This window comes from Panthera pardus, unplaced genomic scaffold (genome assembly GCF_024362965.1).
Source record: "Panthera pardus isolate Hobbes unplaced genomic scaffold, ASM2436296v1 HiC_scaffold_1, whole genome shotgun sequence".
Classification (NCBI taxonomy): Eukaryota; Metazoa; Chordata; class Mammalia; order Carnivora; family Felidae; genus Panthera; species Panthera pardus.
The window spans coordinates 78293003-78319752 of NW_026526654.1; the positions used below are offsets into that span (position 1 = coordinate 78293003).

Sequence of the window (26750 nt, forward strand, 5' to 3'; positions counted from 1 at the left end):
CATGGTTAAGTGAAGTTAGTTTATTTTACCTGCAGCTCTTCCAATATAAAATGGATGTAAATGATGATACTGAGATATATTAGGAAGAATTAAGGATAGCTGTCAAGATGTCAAAACATCATGCCTTCCAATCCATCCTCCATGAACTTCTTATAAAGCGCCATAAATTTGGCTACAAATGCTTCCAAGTGATAAATGGCTTTGCTACCCAGCTGTAGACGATGTTCATAGTAAGCTGCCATCTGGGCCACTTCCCCTTTCAGCTGTCCATCACAATTATGTAAAAGTTCTGAGAGAAGGCCCTGAAAAAAAGATAACCAGTAATTTAAAAAGTAATCATTAAAAAAATAATAAGCTGAACAAGTTTTATTTCTCATTCAAAAAAGAAGCAAAACCTCAGTATGTTCTTTTTACTTGTGAAATCTCTTTTGTATGTTCTTTTATATGGTAGTTTTCATCCAAAAACAAAAAAACCGCATACCTTTTCCATAATGTAAAATGTGGTAGCTATCAATCATATTCCAAATGCCAAATACTTAATGTATGAGGGTGCAAAGAGAGAAGTAAAAAGATGCTCACTGCAATGTTACTAGTTAAATAACGTGTAGCCAACCTAAAGTTCCACCAACAGCATCATATTCAAAAAACTATGATATAGTCCCATAATGAAATTCCATTCATCCACTAGAAAGGATAAAATAAATCCATACTGTCATGAAATATCATCCATGCTACATTATTTAAAAAAAAAACAAACAAACCACAGTGCAGAACATTGTGAAGCTTTGTGAAACTATACACACACAGCCATACATATGGGCATATTTCTACGTGACTAGAATACAGGTCTGTTGGAAGTGCTCACCCTTGTAGAAATGGATGGGTAGCACTCTCTTTTATATTTGGCATAATTAGAATTTTTTGTGAGTGTTGCCATATAACTTTAATAAATACAAACAAAACCCCCTGCATTCCCTAACATCTAAATCAGTCAACACACATGGCTTAGACCTACCAGACCAAACCTAAAGCTGTGCCTTACAAAGTCTAGACTCTGCCTACTTCTTTAATGTCATTCCCTATGTGCACTAAACCTCACTGTCTGAAATACAGCTGACCCTTAAACAACGTGGGGTTGAACTGTGAGGGTCCACTTGTAAACACATTTTTTTCAGTAAGTCCAGTAGCATAAATGTATTTTCCTTATGATTTTAATAAGTTTTTTCTCTAGCTTACTTTATTGTAAGAATACAGTATATAACACATCTACATAATGTGTTAATCCAGTGTGTTATCAGTAAGGCCTCTGGACAGCAGTGGACTATTAGTAGTCAACTTTTGGGATAGTTAAAAGTAATACACAGATTTTCAACTATGCAGGAGGTCAGGGTCTTAACTACCACATCGTTCAAAGCTTCAAGGTTTAAAGGTTAACAGTACTTGTTCCCCAACTATTTACACGCTGCCTCTCTTTTAATCTTCCAAGTCTCAGTTTAAACACGCCTTCCTCACAGAAGCCACTGCTGACCTTCCACAGCCCACCTTCCATTATTACCATTTCACCTTCTTACTTCCTTTGTAGCACTTATAACATTCTGAAATCCTTTTGCTTCTTGTTTCCCATTTCACCCCACTAAAATGTATATTTTCTGAAGGCAGGGCCTCCCAGGTCTTCCTCAACACTCCCCTAATGGTATCTGGCACACACAGGAAAGGTTCAATAAATACCTGTTGAATTAATGAGCTGGAGAGAAAGAAATGACAATGTGTCTCAGTACTGCAAAAGTCCAAATTTCATGGTTATAAATGGTTCAGGAACTGAAATCAGATTACCTTCATTATAATTTCAGGAGGAATACAATGAGTTAGAAGCTCATAAAGTCTTCCACGGACTTCAAGAAGCCTATATAAAACAAGATAATTAATACTTTGTAATGAAAATAAGACACAATTTTTTCAAGAACATACTGTGCTGTTTTAGTTTATGAATTAATTCCCATACATTTTGTTAAATGGCTTATCATACTTAAGATACACATTTAAGCTTTTCCTAATTTCAGTTCATGCTTCTAAAAGAAAATGTTCAGAACTCATTTAAAGTCAGACATTTATATTCAGTTATTAATTACATCAAAATACCATGAAAGTGCCAGATAAAAATTAAGACTTCAGGAAGAGTGAGGGTTGACATTATTCACACTGCATTTCAACCTACTTTCATGACATATCAAGTGACAATGTTTATTTTTCCTCCAGATAGATACCTCGGACATCTAGAAAATGGTCATGAAAAGATAAGACAATCACTAGTTAATTATACAAGTAAGAAAAGAGCATACAAGCATGATTCTATGTATCATTACATACTACCTCAACTGCAAGGTAAAAAAGCAGTATGGCAAGGAAACAAAGCGGTCCTGTCACAGAAAGGCAGTACAATAGGTCATAGGCAAGCACAGAATCAGATTGTCTAAGTGAATATGAATACTCCAACCTCTGAGCTCTTAATTTTCGGCCCTTTTCATAATAGTTCCAGGAAAGAAAGAATACATATGGCATTTTAAAATGGCAAGACGAAAATGACAAGTAAAATTGTAAGTACACACAAAACAACTATCTTTCTCCGTATATATACTTAGTACCCTAAAGGGAAAACATGTTTTAAAGCTTTTAGTAAAATAGTAGTAAGATTTAGGAAGATATTAGTAAATATCACAGATGTTCCATATTTAGATCAGAGAAGTGACTCATCAAAGATTTATTTTCTTTTGCAATACTAGAACACTTCCATTCAAAGCAAGTTTTCATCTTTTTTTTTTTTAATTTACAACCAAGTTAGTTACCATACAGTGTAATAATGATTTCAGGAATAGAATTTAGTGATTCATCACTTACATATAACATCAAGTGCTCATCCCAAAAAGTGTCTTCCTTAATGCCTCTTGCCCATTTAGCCCATCCCCCCCACCCAATACCCCAACAACTTTGTTCTCTGTATATGAGTCTCTGATGGTTTGTCTCCCTTGCTCTTTTTGTTATTTTTGCCTCCTTTCTGTTATGTTTACCTGTTTTGCATCTTCCACATGAGTGAAGTCATATATTAAGCTTAGCATAATACAAATGGCAAGATGTCATTCTTTTTGATCCCAAGTAATATTACATTATAGATATATACCACACTTCTTTATCCATTCATCAGTCAATAGATATATGGGCTTTTTCCATACTTTGGCTATTACCACCAGCACTGCTATAAACTTACCACCAGCACAGCACCCCTGTATCCTTCGAGACAGCGCTCCTGTGTCCTTTGGACAAAGACCTAGTAGTACAATTGCTGGGTCATAGGGTAGTTCTATTTTTAATTTTTTGTGGAACCTCCATACTGTTCCTTCAGAGTAACTGCACCAGTTTGCATCCCACCAGCAGAGCAAAAGGATTCCTCTTTCTCCGCATCTTTGACAACTTCTGTTGTTGCCTGAGTTGTTAATTTTAGACATTCTAACAGGTATGAGGTGGTATCTCATTGTGTGGTTTTGATTTGTATTTCCCTGATGATGAGTGAGGTTGTGCATTTTTTCATGTTATGGGTCTGTTAGCCATCTGGATGTCTTCTGTGAAAAAGTGTCTATTCATGTCTTTTGCTCATTTCTTCACTGGATTATTTGTTTGGTGGGTGTTGATTTCGAGAAGTTCTTTACAGATTTTGGATACTAACCCTTTGTCTGATATATCATTTGAAATATCTTCTCCCATTCCGTCAGTTGTCTTTTAGTTTTGCTAATTGTTTCCTTCACTGTGCAGAAGCTTTTTATCTTAATGAGGTCCCAATAGTTCATTTTTGCTTTTGCTTCCCTTGCCTCCAGAGACATGTCAAGTAAGAAGTTGCTGCAGCCGAGGTCAAAGAGGTTGTTGCCAGCTTTTTCCCCTAGGATTTTGAGGGCTTCCCGTCTTATGTTTAGGTATTTAATCCATTTTGAGTTTATTTTTGCGTATGGTGTAAGAAAGAGGTCCAGGTTCATTCTTCTGCATGTTGCTGTCCAGTTTTCCCAACACCATTTGCTGAAGAGATGGTTTTTTTTTTTTCCACTGGATGTTCTTTCCTGCTTTGTCAAAGACCAGTTGGCCATACGTTTGTGTGTCCATTTCTGGGTTCTCTATTCTGTTCCATTGATCTATGTGTCTGTTTTGTGCCAGTACCATACTGTCTTGATGATTACAGCTCTGTAATACAGCTTAAAGTCCAAAATTGTGATGCCTCCAGCTTTGGCTTTCTTTTTCAGAATTGCTTTCACTATTTGGGGTCTTTTCCGGATCCATACAAATTTTACAATTGTTTGTTCTAGCTCCGTGAAGAATGCTGGTGTTATTCTGATAGGGATGCATTGAATATGTAGACTGCTTTGGGTAGTGTCGACATTTTAACAATATTTGCTCTTCTGATCCATGAGCGTGGAATGTTTTTCCATTTTTTTGTGTCTTCTTCAATTTCTTTCATAAGCTTTCTATAGTTTTCAGTGTATAGGTTTTTCACCTCTTTGGTTAGGTTTATTCCTGAATATTTTATGGTTTTTGGTGCAATTGTAAATGGGATCGTTTCCTTGATTTCACTTTCTGCAGCTTCATTACTGGTGTATAGAAATGAAACTGATTCCTGTACGTTGACTTTATATCCTGACTCTGCTGAATTCATGTTTCAGTTCTAGCAGCTTTTTGGTGGAGTCTTTTGGGTTTTCCAAATAGATTATCATGTCATCTGTGAAAAGTGAAAAGTTTGACTTCCTCCTTGCCATTTTGGGTGCCTTTTATTTCTTTGTATTGTCTAATTGCTGAGGCTAGGACTTCCAACGCTACTCTGAATAAGAGTGGTGACAGTGGACATCCTTGTCACATTCCTGACCTTAGAGGGTACACTCTCAGTTTTTCCCCATAGAGAATATTAGCAGTGGGTCTTTTTGTACATGGCTTTTAGAATCTTGACATATGATCCTTCTATCCCTACTTTCTTGAGGCTTTTTATTAAGGAAGGAAGCTGTATTTTGTCAAATGCTTTCTCTGCATTTGAGAGGATCATGTGGTTCTTATCCTCTCTTTTATTAATGTGATGTATCACATTGATTTGCAGATATTGAACCAGCCCTGTATCCCTGAAAGAAATTCCACTTGATCATGAAGAATTCTTTTAATATATTAGTGGATCCAGTTTGCTAGTATCTTGTTGAGAATTTTTGTACCCATGTTCATCAGGGAAATTGGTCTATAGTTCTCCTTTTTAGTGGGGTCTTTGTCTGGTTTTGGAATCAAAGTAATGCTGGCCTCATTGAATGAGTTTATAAGTTATCCTTCCATTTCTATTTTTTGGAACAGCTTCAAAAGAACAGGTGTTAACCCTTCTTTAAACGTTTGGTAGAATTACCCTGGAAAGCCATCCAGCCCTGGACTTTTGTTTGTTGGGAGATTTTTTTGATTACTGATTCAATTTCTTCCAGATTTGTCCATTTCTTCCAGATTGCCCTATTGGCATATAATTACTCATAATATTCTCTAATTATTATTTGTATTTCTGCAATGTTGGCTGTGATTTTTCCTCTTTCATTCGTGATTTTTATTTGGGTCCTTTCCTTTTTCTTTTTGATCAAACTAGCTAGAGATTTATCAATTTTCTTAATTATTTCAAAGAACCAGTTCCTGCTTTCATTGATCTGTTCTGCTTTTTTGATTTCAACAGCACTGACTTCAGCTCTAATGATTATTTCCTGTCTTCTGCTGGTTTGGGACTTATTTGCTGTTCCTTTTCCAGCTGTTTTAGGTGTAAGGTTAGGTTGTGTACTTGAGACCTTTCTTCCTTCTTTAGGAAGACCCGAATTGCTATATACTTCCCCCTTATGACTGCCTTGGCTGCATCCCAGAGGTTTTAGGCTGTCATGTTTTCATTTTCACTGGCATCCGTGCATTTTTTAATTTCCTCTTTAATTTCTTGGTTAACCCATTTAGTCATTAATAGGGTGTTCTTTAATCTCTAAGTATTCATGATCTTTCCAAATTTTTTCTTGTGGTTGATTTCAAGTTTCATAGCATTGTGGTCTGAAACTATGCAAGGTATACTCATGATCTTTTTGTATTTGTTGAGGGATGATTTGTGACCCAGTGTGTGATCTATTCTGAGAATGTTCCATGGGCACTAGAGAAAATGTGTATTCTGCTGTTTTAGGATGAAATGATCTGAATACACCTGTGAAGTCCATCTAGTCCAGTGTTTCACTCAAAGCCATTGTTTCTTTGATTTTCTGCTTAGATGAAATGTCCATCGCTGTAAGAGGGGTATGGAAGTCCCGTATTATAATGGTTATTATCATCAATGAGTTTATGTTTTGATTAATTGATTTATATATTTGGGTGCTTCCACGTTGGGGGCATAAATATCTACAATTGTTAGATCTCTTTGGTGGACAGACCCCTTAATTATGATATAATGCCCTTCTGAATAATAATGCCCTCTTGTTACTGTCTTTATTTTAAAACCTAGTTTACTTGATATAACTATGGCTACATCAGCCTTCTTTTAGCCACAAATAGCATGATAGACAGTTCTCCAACCCCTTACTTTCAATCTGTAGATGTCTTAGGTCTAAAATGGGTCTCTTATAAGCAGCATATAGATGAGTCTTGTTTTCTTATCCATTCTGATACCCTACGTCTTCTCATTGGAGCATTTAGTCCACTGACATTTAGAGTGAGTACTGAAAGATATTAATTTAGTGCTGTTGTATTGCCTGTAGAGTTGGGTGTTTCTAGTGATGTTCTCTGGTCCTTTCTAGTCTTTGTTGCTTTTGGTCTTTTTTGTCTTGTTTCATCTTTTCTCCACTCAGAGTCCCCCCCTTAAAATTTCTTGCAAGGCTGGTTTAGTGGCCACGAACTCCTTTGGTTTCTGTTTGTCTGGGAAACTATCTCTCCTTGTAATTTGAATGACAGCCTTGCTGGTTAAAGAATTCTTGGCTGCTTATTTTTCCAGTTCAGCACACTGAATATATCCTGTCACTCCTTTCTGGCCCACCAAGTTACTGTGGATAAATCTGCTGTGAACCCGATCTGTCTTCCTTTATAGGTTAAGGACTCTTTTTTCCCTTGCTGCTTTCATAATTCTTTCCTTGTCTGCGTATTTTGTGAATTTGACTATGAAATGCCTTGGTGATGGTTGGTTTTTGTTCAATCTAATAGGAGTTCTCTGTGCTTCTTAGATTTGGATGTGTCTTTCCCCAGATTAGGAAAGTTTTCTACTATAATTTGCTCACATTAAACTTCTGCCCCTTTTTCTCTCTCTTCATCATCTAGGACTACTAAGATTTGGACATTATCTCTTTTTTAATAAGTCACTGAGTTCTCTAAGTCTTATATTGTTTCCTGTAGAACTGAAACTATGAAGCACTCTATAGTCCATACACTAAGCAGGTAGACAGACCTGTGTTGGACTTTTAGGGGATGTGCCTGGAGGGCACAGCTGGGCAGGGCTTGGTGAAAAGGCTCTGTTCTCCACTAGGTGGTGCTGCTTAGCTTACTGAGCTGGATCAGTGTGATCTGCGCATACCGTTATGCATGTATGCGGGGGAGTTGGAAATGGCTTCACCCAGCTTTCTAGTCTGACAAAGGAACTTTGTGCTCTCACCAACCCACAATCAAGCACCTCTCCTTTGTCTTCGGCTTCCATCCACTCCCCACCTCCACCTTGTCCATGTCCAACCCATCAGCCTACCAGGCAGCATCTCCCTCCAGAGTTTTATCTCAGATGGGGTTGTGTTTCAAAACTCCACACTTCATAGACCCCTGCAGCTTAGACCCCTGCTGTCTCTCTGGGGGAGGCGCTCGCTGAGCAATGGCTGGGTGGTGAATTACCCCCAGAAAATGTTTGTGCAATCGCACAGTGGTAGAAGTTCAGAGATTACGGCAAATCCCAACACAGAGCCAGTGCCTGGTTTCAACACGCTCAGGTGTCTTTGTCTCAATAGCAGCAAATGTGGCTGCTCTCAGGGGTCCGCTGGGACCACTCCCTGTGGAGAGGCCATACGGCCTCTACCAAATGTTTTCCAAGAAGGGGAACCGTTTCTCCCTGTGTGGCACATGGACCCGTCAGACCCCGCTGCCTGCTCCTGCAGATTTGCCCTTTTTCCTCTCCAGAGCACCACCAGGCATTGAGCTCCAGAATTTCCAACTCTGTGCTCCACAGAGCACAGAGGATTTATAGAATCCTAATGGTACTGAGACCCTCTTCTTCCTTTCTGTCACTGGTTTTAGGGACCAGATTTCTTATTCAGTCACTTGTTAGTGTTTTCACTCTTTCTCTCTCTCCAGCTACTTTCAGGAGAGTGCTTTTCCTGCACTCTCCACCCCTCTTTCCTCTCTCCACAAAAACAGCTCCCTATCCTCTGTGGCTATTCTCTCCCCCAGTTCACTTCTCCACACGGTGTACCTGCCGAGTTCTAGGACTCAAGTTATGCATATTGTTGTGTTAATCCTCAGATCAATTTCCTAGGCATGCAAAATGGTTTGGTGCTGATATAGCTGCATTTCAGAGATAAGACAAACAGAACTTCCATGGTGCTTCGCCATCTTGCCTCATCCCCTCATCAAAGATTTCTTAAAAGTAGAAGTTCAGACTCTTCTCCAGAGAGCCCAAGTGTATGAAGTTGTATCACAATAAAATAAAGTGGGAAAAAAACCCAGCATCTTTTGAACATCTGCTATGTGCAAGACACTGTAACAAATTATTTTACTTAAGTCCTCACACTAGCTCTGAGTGGGGGCATTATCTCCATTTTTTTAGATGAGAAAAAAAAAAAAAAGGCTGATAGTTTAAGTAACCTCACAAAGTTGACTACAGAAGAACCATGAATTAAGAACAGATCTGCCTTACTCTCAAATCCATACCCTTCCAATGTTTGCCAAAGTATTTAACTCTTTCCTCTGTATGAGCCTGACTGCAGTATGCTATTTATACCTCACAACACCATTCTTTTACCTAAAAGAGAGGTTAGGCTTTCATTTAAACTCATGTCACTGAGGCAGAATTTTAATTCAAGTCTGATTCCAAAGGCCTTGATCCTTCTTGGACATGATAGTATTATCTTTAAAAAAAAAAAAAAAAAAAAAAAAAAAAAAAGCAGGGGTGCCTGGGTAGCTCAGTCGGTTAAGCATCCAACTTCTTGGTTTCTAGTTTAGGTTCAGGTCATGATCTCACAGTTCATGGGTTCAAGCCCCACATCAGGCTCTGCACTGACAGTGTGGAGCCTGCTTGGGATTCTCTCTCTCTGCCTTCTCTCTCTCTCTCAAAAATAAATAAGTAAACATGAAAAAAAAAAAAAAGTAACCCTGATTATTAAAGAGTTAAGAAACAGATACAAATGACAGATGGTATTAAACCATTTTAGGGAATCTATACACCCAACCTGACATCAACAGTTGCATGCTCTATCAACAGAGTCAGCCAGGCACCCCAAAATTATTCTAATAATTATGCATATCATTTATTCCTAAAAAGTTAATTCAGGATGTTTTCCTCTACAACTGTTCTATGCTGTGTGCATTGTGTGCATGTTACATGCATCTTGTCTTAGTCTGAGTTCATTTCTAATATAACTTAGTTTCTTAAAAATGAATATATTCTACAATTTCTTTGTGTCATTATTTCTTGGGGATTGCAAGTGCTAAAGAGTACAAATTCTTCTGTCAGAGAAACATGGTATTATTGAACTGTCTCTGATTCTTAACTGAATGTCTACAAGTAAGCAATAATCTCCCAAAACAGTTTTCTTACCTATAAAATAAAGATAATAATAATACTTTTCCACGTAGGACTGCTCTATGAATTAAATGAGATGTCACAGTGTAAGAACATTAATAATTGCTCACTAAAATTAGCTGCTATCAAACTAGAAAACTATGACTCTTCTAAAATAAATCAAATAAGAATCAAGACTGTAAATATCACAGCAAGTCTAATGGGTCAAAAATAAGAAACAATTATTTGGTACTGTGTGGGCCAATAATCAGAATGATACCAGCCCTCCTAGTATTTCTGGTCAACCTGAAAGCTTTGAAATTCAAATTTCTTTTTTGTAGCAAAACGAAATCAATTCCTACAACTGTTAGTCTAATCAGGAAATAACAACACCTCTTTTTAAAAAAGTATATTTGTGAGCTGCCCAAACTTGTTTGGAAAATTGAAAGAGATAGCAGCTGCTAGAAGAATTAAGCAAAGCAATGATCAACTAAAGTCTTACGAACAAACTAGTAATTATCAAATACTACAACATCTGTACCTAGCTCTCCTAAAATTAGGAAAGTTCTACAACTGCTCCTACCAAGTTTTCGTCTTTAAAATCAGAAAACAAGAAAATCATCTTCAATACAGAAATATTTTACAAAAGTAAAAGTCTCCTAAAACATGTTTTGCATTTTATCTCTTTTAAGGCTGAGATTACTTCACTGCTTAGCAACATTTTACAAAATGGAATGCACACTTTTTCCTAAAGTAAAGTTTTCTCTTCTGAAGAGACTACTTACAATGTTTGGCACTTCTTAAAAACTATTAAATTCTTCCATTAAAATAAATGAATTATAGGAATTCAAAGCAAACCCTGATGAAATACTAAGAACCCATTATGTATGACTATCCACAAATCTACATGGTGGCCAAAGAGTACATGTTATAATCCTTTTGAAGAATCTTTACAAAAATTAGAATTCATCAAATATATCACCCAAGAGGAGAAACAAGGTATATTTTTCTCACGATTATTTTCACATGAACCAACGAAGCTTAAACTTTAGCAGATGAACACAGTCCAGTGTGTTTCTTAAAGCAATCAACTACCCTCTCTTAAGTCCAGAGATGGTTTCTCAGGTCTGACAGGCATTAAGAATAGGAGACTACATGTCAACGAGCCTTAAAAACCTCTGGGCCTTAAAACTGCCACTCCTGATTTGGAGAAAAGTAGATGGCCCTTCTCAAAGTTGTCATAAATCAAACAATTAATGGCTGACATATTTTCAGTATGAGCCACTACTGAATAATAGACCCACAGAAGTAAATGAAAACAACTGTTCAACAAATATGTTATAAAACACTTCCTAAACACTGGTGGCATATACACAATATTGTTAACAGAGCTTATCATCATACTTGAGCACAGAGTTCATGTATGTTCTCAAACCATTATCACACAATCTTTTTTGCTCTTCATAGCAAAGGAACAAGTATTCCCGGCAGAGTAATAACAACATCTTCATTATAAAAATGAAAAAGTTAAAACTCGTTAAAATGAAGTTACCTGCTCAAGAGCATAAAAATCAGTAGAGGTATGATTCATAGCCTGGTATCTTTCTAAGATATGATGCATCAATTACAATTATAATATTATTCTTTTCAATATTAGAAAATTAAGCACATTGAGTTATAAATTAAGTCATCTGAGATTCTGAAAGGAAAACTAAAACTTCCAAGATTTGTTTTAATTTATATGTAAGTTCCATATGCAAATGTCAATAGCTTAATAAAAGCCACATTACTACATACCACCTATTCTGAACCACTAAACTTCTAAAATTAAAATCCTATCTTTTCTTTGAAAGTTTAGTATTCATATTCAAGATTTAACTATAATTCTAAATGGCACTGGTGGTAGTATGAAACAGCTAATCCAAAACTCAGACTATCTGTTCTATTTCTATGATCAAACTTTTATGGTCATTTTTGAGACTACTTACCTTTGTGGAGTCTGCTGACTGACAATAGCATTAGCAGTCTCCCTCAGATACACCTCCCAATCTGTTTCAGGGATTTCTTGATCTGCAGTAAAAGGATATCTACATGATAAAAAGAGAACACAATAAATTATATGGAAGCCTGTGCCCCAAAATGTTTCCTGTGGTAACTGCCCCTTTCACTCACTGTTGCACTCTGCAGGCTTCACACATAAGTAGGGCTTTTCGAAGATTCCTGCAGGACTTCTCTGCAAGTCTATGAGCCAGTTGTGAAGGAAGATTCAGACCTTCCTTCTTACACACAGTAGATAACACGTGACAAATCTACAAAAAAGACAATTAACAAAAACGGGCAATCTATCAGCACACTGAAGCAATTTCTGTTGATAACACCTTTATAGACCCTTGTTATTTATTTTTGTCGCTCCCAACCCTAACCCACAGGCTCCTTTAGCAGAAAGCCAGGGGTCAGTCAAGTTGTCAGGAAGAGGCAGCAACTGGTCCTGCCAACTACAGAAAGAGCTGGTTTGAGCTCCAAGTCCTGCTAGCCATCTTGGGGGGCTGGGTGTGTGTGTGGGGGGGGGGGTGCTGTGAAAAAATACACAAGGCCTCAGGTCTTTGACAAGGACACCGATCAGAGGGCTGCCAAGTAGAGTCTCATAGGCTGAATTCTGCGTGACTCGGGGGGTATTACTTGCATGCCCTAAGAAGCGAATAGTGCCCACAGGAGTGGTAACCTGGTGGTCCCTTTTAACTATGTTACTCTCAAAATTTTTATAAGTGAAACTTCTAATAAAGTTACTTCACCACTTTGCAACTAACACAAGGTGACATATTATTCCTACTTTGCATAAAATCACCCCAAATCTATTAACAGCAGGAAAGCTGCTTATTGTGAGAAATTTGCATTTTTACTTTGTAAGTGTTAAGAAAAGAAATCTATCTCAAGTCTCCTCCAAAGCCAATTAAATCAGCTTGAGGTAGAATAACTAAATAACTAGAATAACTAAATAACTAGCCCTTAACTAGTTTAGTGAAATTCATACCTACTTAAGGTAAAAAATGACTTAAAAGGAAGAACTTCTTAAATATTGATGGCATATATGCAATATTATTCTTAATAAGAGTTTATAATCATATTTTCTATGTATTGGTGATATCTGGTATTTACTACCATACGTATTCATTTATATATCTACTACAGGTTAGTATCCAGGCCATAGCTGTTCCTGAATCACTAATACATTTCACTATGTTTTTACAAAACAAACATGACAAAGATATACACACAATACTCAGAGAATCTGAAATGAATGACTTCTGAAAAGTTTCACTTGACTTACATCTTCAATGCTGGGAGCAGGCACACGAACCGCCAGGCACCTACTACGAATAGGTGGTATCACTTTAGATGTAGAATTGCAACACAAGATCAATCTGCAAGTGGACATATACTTTTCCATGGTTCTACGCAAAGCATGTTGAGCGTCTTTGGTGAGTTTGTCAACCTCCGTCAGTAATACCACTAGTCAAGGAGAAAGAAAACAAATTTTAACTTGAGAATCTATCTCCTTCTCTTCCTTCTCATTATTTGGAGTGAAATTCTAAATAAGAAATCTGATATACTACTCTTCCCTTTGGCAAGGACATATAAAAGTCTCAGGTATGGTGAGAATAATTTATTTTATTTATTTATTTTTAAGTTTATTTTGAGAGAGAGAGGCAGACTTCCCAAATGCAGAAGAAGAGCATAGAGAGAGGGAGAGACTCCCAAGAAGGCTCTGCACTGACGCAGGGCTCAATCCCACAAACTGTGAGATCATGACCTGAGCTGAAATCAAGAATCAGGCGCTAACAGCATGGAATCTACTTGGAATCCTCTCTCCCTCTCCCTCTGCTCCTCCCTTGCTTGTGCTCGCTCTCTCAAAATAAAAAAATAAACATTTAAAGAAAAGATGTTAAAAGAAAATTCCAATCACACTTAAGAAACTCTAGGCTAAAATGAAGTTAAAGATGTTACTTTTTTGTAGAATTCACTGCAGTCTTTATTATATTTATATGAACCAAAACTCACCAAGACAGAGAGGTACTAGGCTGTACTTCCCCAAAATATTTTATCTCAGAAGCACATTTCTGGGGAACACTTTAAATCTTATCATGCCTAAGAATATACTTTGGAAAATACTGATGCAAGAAACAGAGCCAAAAAGAATAAAGACAGCTGGTCACATGTACTGTGAGATTCCACCGAGCCATAATAAAGGATTGACTTTAAAGTGTTTCAGGAATACTATGTAGCTAGAACTGAATGTAACTATTTATTGTATTTTTCATCATATTAAGTTATTTCTAGAAGATGGCAGTGGTAGCAGTATAGATTTGAATCTCTCCCACAAAAGTAGAAAGATTCCAAGACCAAAGACTCATGGACAACATTTATATCAAAACAAAGTGATAGGTTTTACCTAAGAACTCCCTAATATGAGCAAATGAGAACAAACAACTATGTGTGGGAGGGTGGCAAGAATGTACCATGTTTCTGACAGCCTTTGGTACAGAACCCAAATCCAGGTACCTGTAAGAACACACTGTGAAGTATAATGGGACAATTTGAGAACAGCACCCACAGGGTTCAATTTATGGGTTAAAGCAAAGGAACCTGGATACAACAAGGTTTGACAAGAACAGAACACTGAAAACAAAATGAAGCTCCCTTCCAAGACAATCCTTCACAGTGAGGAGAAATTCTAGAGATAGAATCCAAATGGAATAGGACAGGAAAAATAGAAACAAGGAGACTGATCCCAAAATCTAACAAATAGCACCTAACATAAAGTACTACAGACCAAATGATACAAAAATAAGTCCTTGGTAGGCAGAAAACAGCAGCATATTTTAAAAATTAACACATCATGACCAAGTGAGGTTTACTCTAGAAATAGAGAGCAATTTCACTAGAAGAGCCAATAATATAATCTACTTGACCAACAGAGCTAAAAAGAAAAATCTTAATACCACATTCACGGATGAAGAAACAGCATTTGAAAAAATTTAATACACATTCACATTAGGAACACTCAATAAAATACAAACTGATGCTTACTTTCTTATTTCTTACTATGATCAAACAGATACAGGGACGCCTGAGTGGCTCAGTCGGTTAAGTGTCCAATTCTTGATTTCGCCTCAAGTCATGATCTCATGGTTCGTGAGTTAGAGCCCTACGTTGGGCTCTGTGCTTACAGTGCGGAGCTGGCTTGGGATCCTTCCTCTTCTCTCTCTGCCCCTCCTCCACTCGAGTATGCGTGTGCACATGCATGAGTGTGCTCTCTCCCTTTCTCTCCCTCTCAAAATTAAATAAATAAGCTTAAAAAAAAAATAGATACACCTCAGGCCAAAATCCAGCAACTAAATGGGGAAACCCTAAGGCTCTCCCTCCAAAGTCATGACAAGGATGTCCACTATCTTTCGTACTATTAAACACTATACTGGAGGTATTGGTAAACATAATTAGATAGGAAAGAATGTTGAAAGCCATACAAATTGGGAAGGGAAAAAATTATCTCTATTCAGAGATGATATAAATATATATCTGAAAACTCAAAAGAAACCATGGAAAGGCTATTACAAACAATACAACAATGAATATAGTAAAACATAAAATTAAGATATAAACATCACAGCTATCACATATAACAAAAGTTAGAAAACGTAAGACTCCATTTACAGTAGCAAAAAATAGATAAATGTAAATTTATTCTGAAATACAGTGAACTAAGGAAGATAAAAACCAGCTGAAATATGCATAGGCAATTCACAAAACAGTAAAATGAGCAACAAACAAAAGAAAAAATTATCATACTAACTTAAAGAAAAAACAAACACAATTTATTTTCTCCATTCAAACTGATAAAGGCTAAAAATAATTGACCACAATGGTGATAAATGTCAAGGAATAATGGCACTCCCAAACACTTCAGATGGTAGTATAAATCGACCTTTTGAATGAAGAATTTAGCAAAATGTATCCAAGGCATTAAATTCTGGCATATTATCACAGAATCTTCTATGAGAACATACACATACATGTGCATACAGGTAATACCGGAAGGTAATGACAAAAATGTTAACAGTAATTGTCTCTGGATGGCAAAATTATACCTGATTTTGTTTAATATTTGATAATAAACATGTAATTTTGGTCCTAGGAACAGTTATGCTTTTTTTTTAAATGTTTATTTTTGAGAAAGAGAAAGACAGAGTGTGAGCAGGGGAGGGGCAAAGAGAGGAGGAGACACAGAATCTGAAGCAGGCTCCAGGCTCTGAACTGTCAGCACAGAGCCCGACGCGGGGCTCAAACTCATGAACAGCGAAATCATGACCTGAGCCGAAGTCAGACGCTTAACCAACTGAGCCACCCAGGTGCCCCAGAATAGTTCTGCTTAAATCATGTTATTTCTTATTTTAAATAAAGGGTTTTCATTACTCATCTAGTTCTAAAATAACAAATGAGTGGCATAAATTGTCCTCTTTCCACCAAAATTCAATTCCATTAGGCTACAACCTACCATGAGCAGAGAGATCATGCCTGTCTTACTTTTATGTCCAAAACTAAGAGAGCATTAATGCTCAGTATAGAACAAGTTAATAAATATTCGCTACATAGATGGAATTTATGTTTCCCCACTACATTTTCCCTTACACTCACTATGTACCAGGTCAGTGTTCACCTTAAAAGAAATATGTTTATCACATACCTTTAAAATCTCTTTGAGAGTTTGTTTCAAGTTGCTGTGATTGTGCCACTGTTTTCAACATCTCTTGAATTACTACCCGGTCACTATTTCCAGCATCACTATATAATACAAAAATAATGGTAAATATAGACTTAGGTATTTAGAAAGTATTATCCCTTTAATCTGTTATTATAGGAAAAACATTGAAGATTTTAAGTGGTTAAAATATTAATCAAAATTATTCACACCTAATGACGTTCACAAAACTTTCAAAGTGAAATAGTTCAGGGTCATTAAAATAACAATATTCCAATATTCAATTACAATATGATAGATAACACTGAAAACAGTAAACATGTTCTTATATTAAGTCTACTGTTACTTAAAAAAAAGAGCAACAACTGGGGCACCTAGGTGGCTCAGTGGGTTGTGTGTCCAACTTCAGCTCAGGTCATGATCTCACGGTTCACAAGTTCAAGCCCCGTGCTGACAGCTCAGAACCTAGAGCCTGCTGCAGATTGTCTTTCTCTCTCTCTGTCCCTCCGCCACTCATGCTCTGTCTCCCTCTCAAAAATAAACATTAAAAAACAAAAAGCAATAACTAATACCTAAGTTTATCAAATACTTTAATACTTCTGTACCGACTATAGTTAGTATCTAGTTACAGCTAATTTCTCAATCATCTGTAGTCACTCAAAATGTGAAAATAACTCAAACAAAAATTTAACCTCCATGCCTCTTCTCCACCCAAATAGTAAAGGTCTGAGAGAGAACAAGTTTAGACAAGTCTGCTCCCAGCACTAGCATGGAGCTGATTCAGGGTCTTGGCAAGATGATGAGATAAGCAAATGGAATTTAAGATAGTCAGAACTCTGTAAGCTACTGACTTATGATAAGCATTATCTGTCACTTACACCTACATTATTGCTTTAGCACCTAAGTCCTGCACCTCACAAACCAACATAAAGTCACCTAGTTAATTTAGGCTGTCAATTTCAAACACGTGAAAAACAATCAGCTCAATCTCTAATGGACTACTCTTGCCACAGAAGAACTCAAGATGAGAAACAGGGCAAAAAAATCAGCTTTAGTTTATTTTCCCAAACAGCCATCAAATCTTTCTTAATTCACTAATATTGTATCAATATGCCTCAAGTGTCTCTTATGATCATTTCCTAGTCAAGAATCAAAAACATTTCCCTCTATGAAATTACCATTTTTCCCTACTTTTCTAATCAGACCCTTTCTCACCAGTCATATTTCTCTTAATTTTCTTGGACACATCTAAGGAAAGTAATAATGCCTAAGCTGTTTTGAAAACTACATATAATTATCCATGTAAAGTAACAGTGCCTGTTACTGAATACATATTAGCTTATAACTATATTCCTCCTGCTCCATTCAATCTTGATATAGATGCTCATCCTCATCTCTGTGCCACTGCCCAAAAAGGTTGCCTTTGCCTGAAGATGTCCTTGATTTTCTTCTCCTTCAAGAACATACCAGGCCCCAGACAAAACTGAAGCTTTACTCAACTTTGCTCCCAAGACAATCACTTCTACGCTATTAAGCAGTACTACGCTGCCATGGCATGAGTTTTCAATGTGTCTCCCAACAGGAGCCTAATCTTTGATTAAGTCATGATAAATAATATAGACATTGGTTGGTGGACTATTATAACACACTTTAATCAAGAAACTGAAACAAAGGAGAGGCAAAAAAAAAAAAAAGAAAGATTTGGTAATCCAAAATATATCCTGAAATATTCACTCCAGACATTACAAACTTTTTAGCCATACTTTATCTTGCTATCAGTTCTGCTTGAGCCAAAAGAACAAAAATTTAATGACTATGAAATGTACTTTGTATAAAACACTGAGTTCTATAGAGCAAGAAAACTTAATTATTAAACTTATTTGACTCAGAAGTCAGAGAAAAAGGGAAATGGAAAGGTTCTAGTCTCCCTATTTCACAGTGGGCATCTTTACTTTTACCTATTGCACATATGGTGTTTCCACACATGATTCGATTTCAAGAATGGGTTTAACTCTTAAAAAAAAAAAAAAGAAGACGACTTGTTTCTATATAGTAGAAACCTACCTGGGATTAACTTCAAGGTGATAATTGCTCGCAATAGTGCTAATTTCAATTTTCTTTTTAGATGGAGTCTGTGGACAAAGAAAATAAATGTTCTGAATGTGTAATTACTGGCTATGTCTCCTCTTTTCTCTGTTTCACTGTTTGTTTTCAAAACAATTTATTCTTAATAAAAAAAACTTCAGATAACCACCAAGAATATTTTAACTTCATTAACCCCATTTTTTTCTCTATGTGCAGATGAAAGTATTTCTATATAAATTGGGTCATATCACACATCCTGTTTTCTACTCCTCCCTCTATCTCCAGAAATCTACAAACCATCTCATTATGAATGATCATCCCTGTAAACAGTCTGCATATGTCCTTGCATAGACTTTTCCATAACACACAAAAATAAACACATAGATATGTATCTATTTATATATACATATATTTAATATATTTCTATAGAGTGTGTTTCTTGTAAAAAAGTTATAAAAAAAAGAGTCAATCATACCCATTTCTCTGTGTTTTACTTTTCCTAGTTAACAATGCATCTACACAATTCCCCTAAGACACTGGTGTAGGTTAGTTGCATATGACCTATAACGTGGATGTCCCAAAGCCAATCATACTTATGGGCATTTTGCTTCTTGCTTTTTGACATCCCAAACTATCCCACAATTATCATCCTTCTCCATACATCTATCATGTACTGACTTCATTTCTATGCAATAGATTCCCAATAAAGGATTTGCTGGATTGAAGGGGACACATTTTCTAAATTTTTATATGTATGTATGTATGTATGTATGTATGTATAATCAGCCTATCTCCCCAAAAAAATCTAACAATTCAGTTTTCCACTAGCAACAAATACTCTTGCCCAACATTCCCTTCTGGATATATCATGCCTTTAAGTTCTGCCAATTTGATAACAGACTCACTGCTCTTTATCAAAAATGACAAACATCTTTACACACATTTATTGGTCATTTATATTTCTCTCTTATGACTCTTTTATTCAGTTTTTTACCAAGTTGTCTTTGTCAATTTGTAAAATCTCTTATCTAACACATTCCTTTCAATTATTTTTTGACAATCATTTGTTTTTCCACTGATTCTATGTACATTATATTCTATAATAGGAACATAAATTTCATATACATCCAAGTACATATTTCTTTTTTTCTATCACTTCCTTATTTTTTAAAAACTTTTTTTAACGTCTATTTTTGAGAGAAAGAGACAGAGTGCAAGCAGGGGAGGGTCAGACAGAGAAAGAGACACAGAATCCGAAGCAGGCTCCAGGTTCCGAGCTGTCAGCATGGAGCCCATTACGGCTCGAAGTCACAAACCGTAGGATCATCACCCAAACCAAAGTCACTTAACCAACTGAGCCATCCAGGTGCCCCTGCCCCTTCCATGTTTTCTATTAAAAGGTATTCTCGACCTACAGGCTGCTCATATAGTCTAAGAAATTTAGTGCTTCGTTTTAACATTTAAGTTTTTAATTCGTCTGGAACTCATCTCTGTAAATTATGAATCATAGGGATTCCACTTTATTTTCTTCAGAGTAGATAACTAGTTATGCTAGCACATCTTGCTAACTCAGGTTTTTAATACTGATTTGAAACAGATTTTCCATCGTATTTCTGGGCTCTCTAGTAAGTTCCACTGATCAAATTCTCTATTCCCATGCCAATATACTATTGTTTTGGTTAAAACAGCCTTACAATATGATTTAATATCTCATAACACAAGTCCCACTTCACAAATCTTTTTTGTATGGTCTCAGAAAGGTATTCTTTCATATGTACTTTCAGATCATTTCATGCAATTAAAAAAACAAGTTGGATTTTAATTCTACTTTCACTGAAATTTATACTGTAACTTGGGGAAAACAGATATTTTAAAATATTAAGCCTCCTACCAGAGAACTTGCTGGATCTTTCCATTTGATCAGCTTTTTTTTCCCTTTTATAAGGTATTACAGTTTTTTTCCTACAGATCCCACACCTTTCTTGTTAAATTTGTCCCTGAATATTTTATAAGAGTTCCCACCAGGATGTACCACAAGCCACCTTAAACTCAATGTGTCTAACACAAGCTCATCAATATTAGCTCAAAATCGATTTATCTTCCTAAAATTCTATTAATACCACTACTACTACTATGAATGCCAGTCATTCGGCATTCATTTTTTCAGTGCCTAATAAGTACAAGATGCTACACCACGGGCTATGAAGGATATAAAAATGAGTAGGACATGTTCCCTGCATAACCAAAACAAATACAATCTTCTCAAAAAAAAAAAAAAAAAGTACGATAAACTATAATGAAGGCAAAACAAAGTAAGTACTAAAAAGTATAAGTTATGGGTTAAAAAAGGAAAAACTAGGGGTGCGTGTGTGGCTCAGTCAGTTAAGCATCAGACTCTTGATTTCAGCTCAGGTCATGATCTCATGATTCATGGCTTCAAGCCCCGTACTGGGCTCTGTGCTGACAGTGCAGAGCCTGCTTGGAATTCTCTCTCTCTGCCACTCCCCTGATCGCGCTTTCTTTCTCTCTCAAAGTAAACAAATAAGCTTTAAAAAAAAAAAACTTAACAACAAAAAAAAGGAAAAACTAATTCTAATGGGGTTGGAGAGGGGCACACCAAGAGAAGGTAATTTCAACTAAATCCCAACCACTGTCTATAAGAAGAGTATGAAAATGCACTGCATGGTACAGGCTGGAAAGCTCAGCCAAGATAAATCATAGGAATTCTTTGAACATCCCAGAGCTTCATGCTTCCTTGTCTAATCAGTCAGCTGTCTCATCTTTACCACGTTGCCTGATTCCACATTTAAAATTTTTCTCAAAATCATTGTTTTTCCAAATCCATTATTGCTCTCAGAATAATGAACTGTAGAGACTTGAGTTCCAGTTTCAGCTGAGGTACTGATTTGCTAGATAATCTAAAATAAATTCCACTGCCTACATTTTACCCCAAATCTCTGGTTGCTCATATTTCCTCTCGAACATAACTGACTTTGTTCTGGTTTTAACAGGTCTATAAATCAGTAGCTCTCAATCCTGTGCTCTGGGTTATCTGTGAAATTCTTACTTAAATCACACATTGGGCAGCAATGGACAGGGCCATGGGAATATATATGATAGGACTGGAAATCCCTCCTATAAATATTTGGAGGCCTCAAAGCAAAATGCTTACCGTGATGGTCTGATGTTCAATTCTCAATTTTTCCACTCCAACACCATAAAGTTCACGTAGAATACACATAATCCTTGTCTTTTTTCCAGCACCTGATGGTCCATACACTAAGAGATGAGGAAAATCACCACATTGCACCTGGGGGGAGGAAAAAAAAGAGGCATTTTCCCTAGTCAAACAACTGCTCTAGAGACAATTAAACTACTTTTTTAGGTATCAAATATTTTGTGTCTCCACTTATGAAACTTCAAAAATATGTATGTATGAGCCTATATAGAGACTTTTATATTTATTTATTTTTATTTATTTCCTTTTTTCTGAGAGAGAGACAGAGCACAAGTGGGGGAGGGTCAGAGAGAGAGGGAGACACAGAATCTGAAGCAGGCGCCAGGCTTTCAAAAACTCCTAGAAAACTTTTTAAAATAAAAAACTGATTACTGGACCCCATCCATGAGATTAAGATTCAGTAACTAAGAAATGATGCCTGACTTAGTTTGGGCTATAGTCTCTTTTTTAAGAATTGAATGTATGTGGTTTATTTGAAAAATAAAGGAAAATTTTGTAGGGGAATAAGGAAGCAAAGCAAGGAAAGGAAGGCAGCCAATGAATGCATTATCTGCTTAACCACTCTGGGCATCTGCGGTTTAATCCTGCTGGGGATACTCTTGAAGCCAGTGTAAAAAAAAAACACCACAATAGGGGCGCCTGGGTGGCTCAGTCAGTTAAGCGTCTGACTCAGGTCATGATGTCACCGCTCGTGGGTTTGAGCCCACATCAGGCTCTATGCTAACAGCTCAGAGCCTGGAGCCTGCTTAGGATTCTGTGTCTCCCTCTGTCTCAGCCCCTCCCTAGCTCTCTTTCTCTCAAAAATAAACAAACATTGAAAAAAAAATTTTTTTTTTAATTTTTTTTTTCAACGTTTTTTATTTATTTTTGGGACAGAGAGAGACAGAGCATGAATGGGGGAGGGGCAGAGAGAGAGGGAGACACAGAATCGGAAACAGGCTCCAGGCTCTGAGCCATCAGCCCAGAGCCTGACGCGGGGCTCGAACTCACGGACCGCGAGATCGTGACCTGGCTGAAGTCGGACGCTTAACCGACTGCGCCACCCAGGCGCCCCGAAAAAAAATTTTTTTTAAAGAAAAAACACAAACACAACGTTAACCCACCCAAGAGGTGGGGAAGCTGGATTACAATACGCTCTCTCTCATCAATCCTTTGATGCAACTTGCTTGGGAAAGTGGTTCAGATTAAGGAAGAGCATCAATTACCAGGCCTTTCAAGTCTGCTTAGGAGTGTCAGCAAAAGAAAGCCTTCAAGAAGCACAGATCCTGGAAGCTGGAAGTCAATCTGTGCGCATTTATAAGTCAAGAGCAATGGGATGGAGTAGGGCACTGACAGTGCTGCAACTGAGTACAAGACTGTGCTTTTAAAAAACTTCCCAGGTGACCCTGGTGATCAGTCACGTTTGGGAGTCAGTGCTATGAAGGCTAAAAAAACAAAACAAAACACTGAGAACACAGGTCTTAACCTCAGGGGCATAAAATCTTGTGACAGAAGTTTCTAAGTAAGCATTATAGAAAAAAATGAAATAAGTATCTTAACAGAAAAGCTTATTGGGGTGAATTTTAATACTTTGGAAACTCATCTATGTCTGGCACTGAAAAAAAAAAAAAAAAAGTATCAAGGAAAAGAACTATTCACCTGATACAGTGCCTGGAAAATAGCAGGTGCTTCACAAATACCTGTTGCCTTTGCTTTTTAAACTCCATCTAGCCAAAAATTAAGGGTATGCTTTAAATGTTCCAGTTTTACTAAATTGTAGATTCAACAGTAAAACAGTTGAACAGTTTTTAAAAGCAAATCTATAGACATCCGACAGCAGTATATTAAATTTCTGTCCAAAATATTTACTCCAAATTCTGTATAACAAAAAGACAGCCATAGAAAATAAAAGGTGTCGTTTGCCTAAGAAAATCAAAGTGAAAGCTATGGTGAGAAAATGCAATTTGTCTAGAAATGGAAGTATAGAGCTGTATACAGCTATAATAGAGCTTAAACTACCATAATACCAATAATTTAAAAAAAGGAAAAAAAAAAACCTTCAATCTCACAACACTATCAACTTTTCCAATGACTCTGAATAAGGATAGAGTTCTTTTTTTCCCATTATTTCTCATTTTTTTAAGTACTTACCAAATAGTACCTGTAACAGAAAAAAGGTGGGTACTGAAGAACCTGAGAGCTGAGCAAAACACTTCCATTAGCATATGGTACTACTTGGTTCTAAAAAGGAGTGAATAAATAGCTTACACAGACACTAGATTTTTCTCAAGACCCTTCTCCCCTCTCCATTTCCTAAAATATTCAGTTTGCTTCTCAGAAAACATTGCCATTAGACACTTATACCAACTACGACACGAAAATACACATCAGGATGGAGAAAAGAAAAAAAATCTTCTATTAGGAATTACACTCAAGGACGATCTAATACAACCTTTTAAAATTAGAAATGATCTCTGAAGTTAATAAATAAAACACCCTCCTTTTTATAAATAAGGGAAATGACACCAAGAAATTTTAAGTTACCCTGTTAAAAAGTAAAGTCAGATGATGTCACTTCTCTGCCCTAAACCTTCCATGGCTTCCAATCTCACCCTATAAGAATTTACTGGATCTGCACCGCCCCCCGCCCCTCCCTCTGCCCACTATTATCCAGCTACACTGGCCTTCTTGAGGTTCCTAGAATAGGTCGGACACACTCCTGCCTCAAGGAATTTGCATTTGCTTTTTGCAAGTGCACTCTTCCCTCATGTTCCTCTATTTCAATGCTTTCTCGCTTCAGGGCCTACCACTCTTTAGGGGCTTGAAACTCCCGAGATGGGGGCCTACCCTCTCCCCGCTCTCCCTGCCCCGTTACGCGGACTCACCAGGTTGCGCAGCTGGGCCGCCTGCTCCTTGTGATAGTCCAGCCGTCCCAAAGAGCAGGGACGGTACTTGTCCACCCAGAGGCTCATGCCAGCTCGAATTCCCGGGGTCGGCCGCTTGAAAATCCCGCGCGCGGGCGCTCTCTCGGTCCGCACGCAGAGAGAAGTTCTCCCGCGAACTCCAAATCTCGCGACGTCACTTCCGGTCCTGGTCGCTTACGCGACCAAAGAACTAAAGACTACGGAAGCTGGGTCGGGACAGTACTAGCCGCAGTGTTGGTGCCGTCTGGTCAATGATGTTCATTGTCTTATTAATCATTTTTTTGTGTGTTGTTCTTACCCTCTATGACAGTCCAAAAATTACCAAACAAAATTGGAAATTCGGCTCCGGGCTTCAAATACAGATACTCAGAGGAGCCATATTCCCTGATTAATTTCGTTCGTTCGCTCGTCCACTCATTCGTTTTACAGAAACCTGAAGAATAAATACTGCGTTGGGCCCTGTTCCCGGTACTAGAATATATAAGACCTTGGTCAGTTCTCACTGGGTAGGCTCTCAATAAAGCTGTTTAAGACAAATTGCTAAAATTAAAATCTAATCTTCACTACCTTTCCTTACTTCAATTCCTCAAGAGTCTTACTGGGTTGAAAGCAAGAGAATCAAAAGGCCACAAGAAACTACAGAAGTGTGCCCTGTAGAAGAGACAATATGACATTAGTATGTTATTTTAAGTCCAGAATGTTTGTAGAACCTTCTGATTAAAATGAGAATAATGGGTGCCCAGGTGGCTCAGTAGGTTAAGCCAGTGGACTCCTCATCAGTCTGTGGGTTCCAGTCCCACGTGGGACTCTGTGCTGACAGCTCCAGAGCCTGAAGCCTGCTTCTGATTCTGTGTGTCCCTCTCTCTCTGCCCCTCCCCTGCTTGCACTCTCTCTCTCTCTTAAAAATAAACATTTAAAAAAATTTTTTTTTAATGAGAATAATGTGAAACCCTTGGGAAAATATTCTGCAGAGCAAGCCTATGTAAAACTTTCATTGTGCCTCTCAAACTGCACTCTCAAATGCACCCTTCTAGTTGTACATAAAATTCGTTGTTTAATTTATGCTTTTATTTTATATATTGTTATAAATATTTGCTGTCATTAGGTTGCAAGTTCTTACAAGACAGGTATTGATTTCCAAATATGTCTTATAACCTATCAGAGTACCCCCTCTCATTCACTTATTAAACAAGAATTTATTGTGGTCTATGAGTCGTCATATTTACTGAGTTATTTCTATGGGCAAGACATTATTGGGCACAATCAGTAGTACAACCAACTATAAGATATAGTCCCTATTCTAAAGAAACTTTCTGAAACAAGCTCCAGGGGGCTTCTACCTCAGGGCCTTTGAACTTACTATTTCCTCTTCGTGGACCACTTTTGTCTAAGTCTCAACAAAGATGGGTCTCTCACCTCTCTCAGGGTATTTGCTCAAAGTCATCTCTTCAGTGAGGCCTCCTTGGCCATTCTATTTAATACTATGAAACTTTCCATATTCCCTATGTTACTATGTTGAATCAGAATGGAGGGGGAAAAATGTTTGAAATTAGAAGGTAACAGAACTCGGAAGCAAAGATATTGAATTGTCATCTATGTGGGTAATATAATCCTCAAAAAATAATAATGGAAATAATTACTCAGAGGAAGAAGGTGAACCAGGTGCTGAAATGATCAGTAAACTGATAAGAATGACCCTGAGCATGACAGACAACTTCAAATACAAGGAAGGGTAATAGAGAGTGGAGTTTGAAGACATGTAGACACATGTTTCAAAGTTGCCAGAGGTTATAAGGAAGGAGAAATGTTGTGAAGAGAACAATACATAAGAAAGACACTTAGCTCACTTAGGATTGTCAGATTTCATAACTTAAAAATACACAAAGCCCAGTTAAATTTGAATTTCAGATAATTGTCACTAAATATCACTGCAAATAATATTTAGTACTACTAAATATTACATAAATATTTCATAGGCATATGTATACAAAAAAT

The 26750-nt window shown here is 37.1% G+C and overlaps 1 protein-coding gene across 2 annotated transcripts; it reads right to left on the bottom strand.

The window, feature by feature from the left end:
- On the bottom strand, positions 1 to 24906 carry RFC3 (replication factor C subunit 3). Of its 2 annotated transcripts, XM_019447791.2 has the most exons (10): positions 24717 to 24906; positions 21787 to 21924; positions 18594 to 18661; positions 16515 to 16612; positions 13101 to 13282; positions 11945 to 12081; positions 11761 to 11859; positions 1834 to 1903; positions 1729 to 1744; positions 156 to 302 (listed from the first exon to the last, which is right to left on the bottom strand). In XM_019447791.2, exons 1-10 carry the CDS (start codon positions 24801 to 24803, stop codon positions 277 to 279), a joined length of 921 nt encoding a protein of 306 aa, XP_019303336.1. In that variant the 5' UTR covers positions 24804 to 24906; the 3' UTR covers positions 156 to 276. The 2 variants fall into 2 exon arrangements, with proteins under 2 accessions (XP_019303334.1, XP_019303336.1); XM_019447789.2 differs by lacking the exon at positions 1729 to 1744 and having other exon boundaries at positions 1 to 302.
- Positions 24907 to 26750: the final 1844 nt, after the last annotated feature.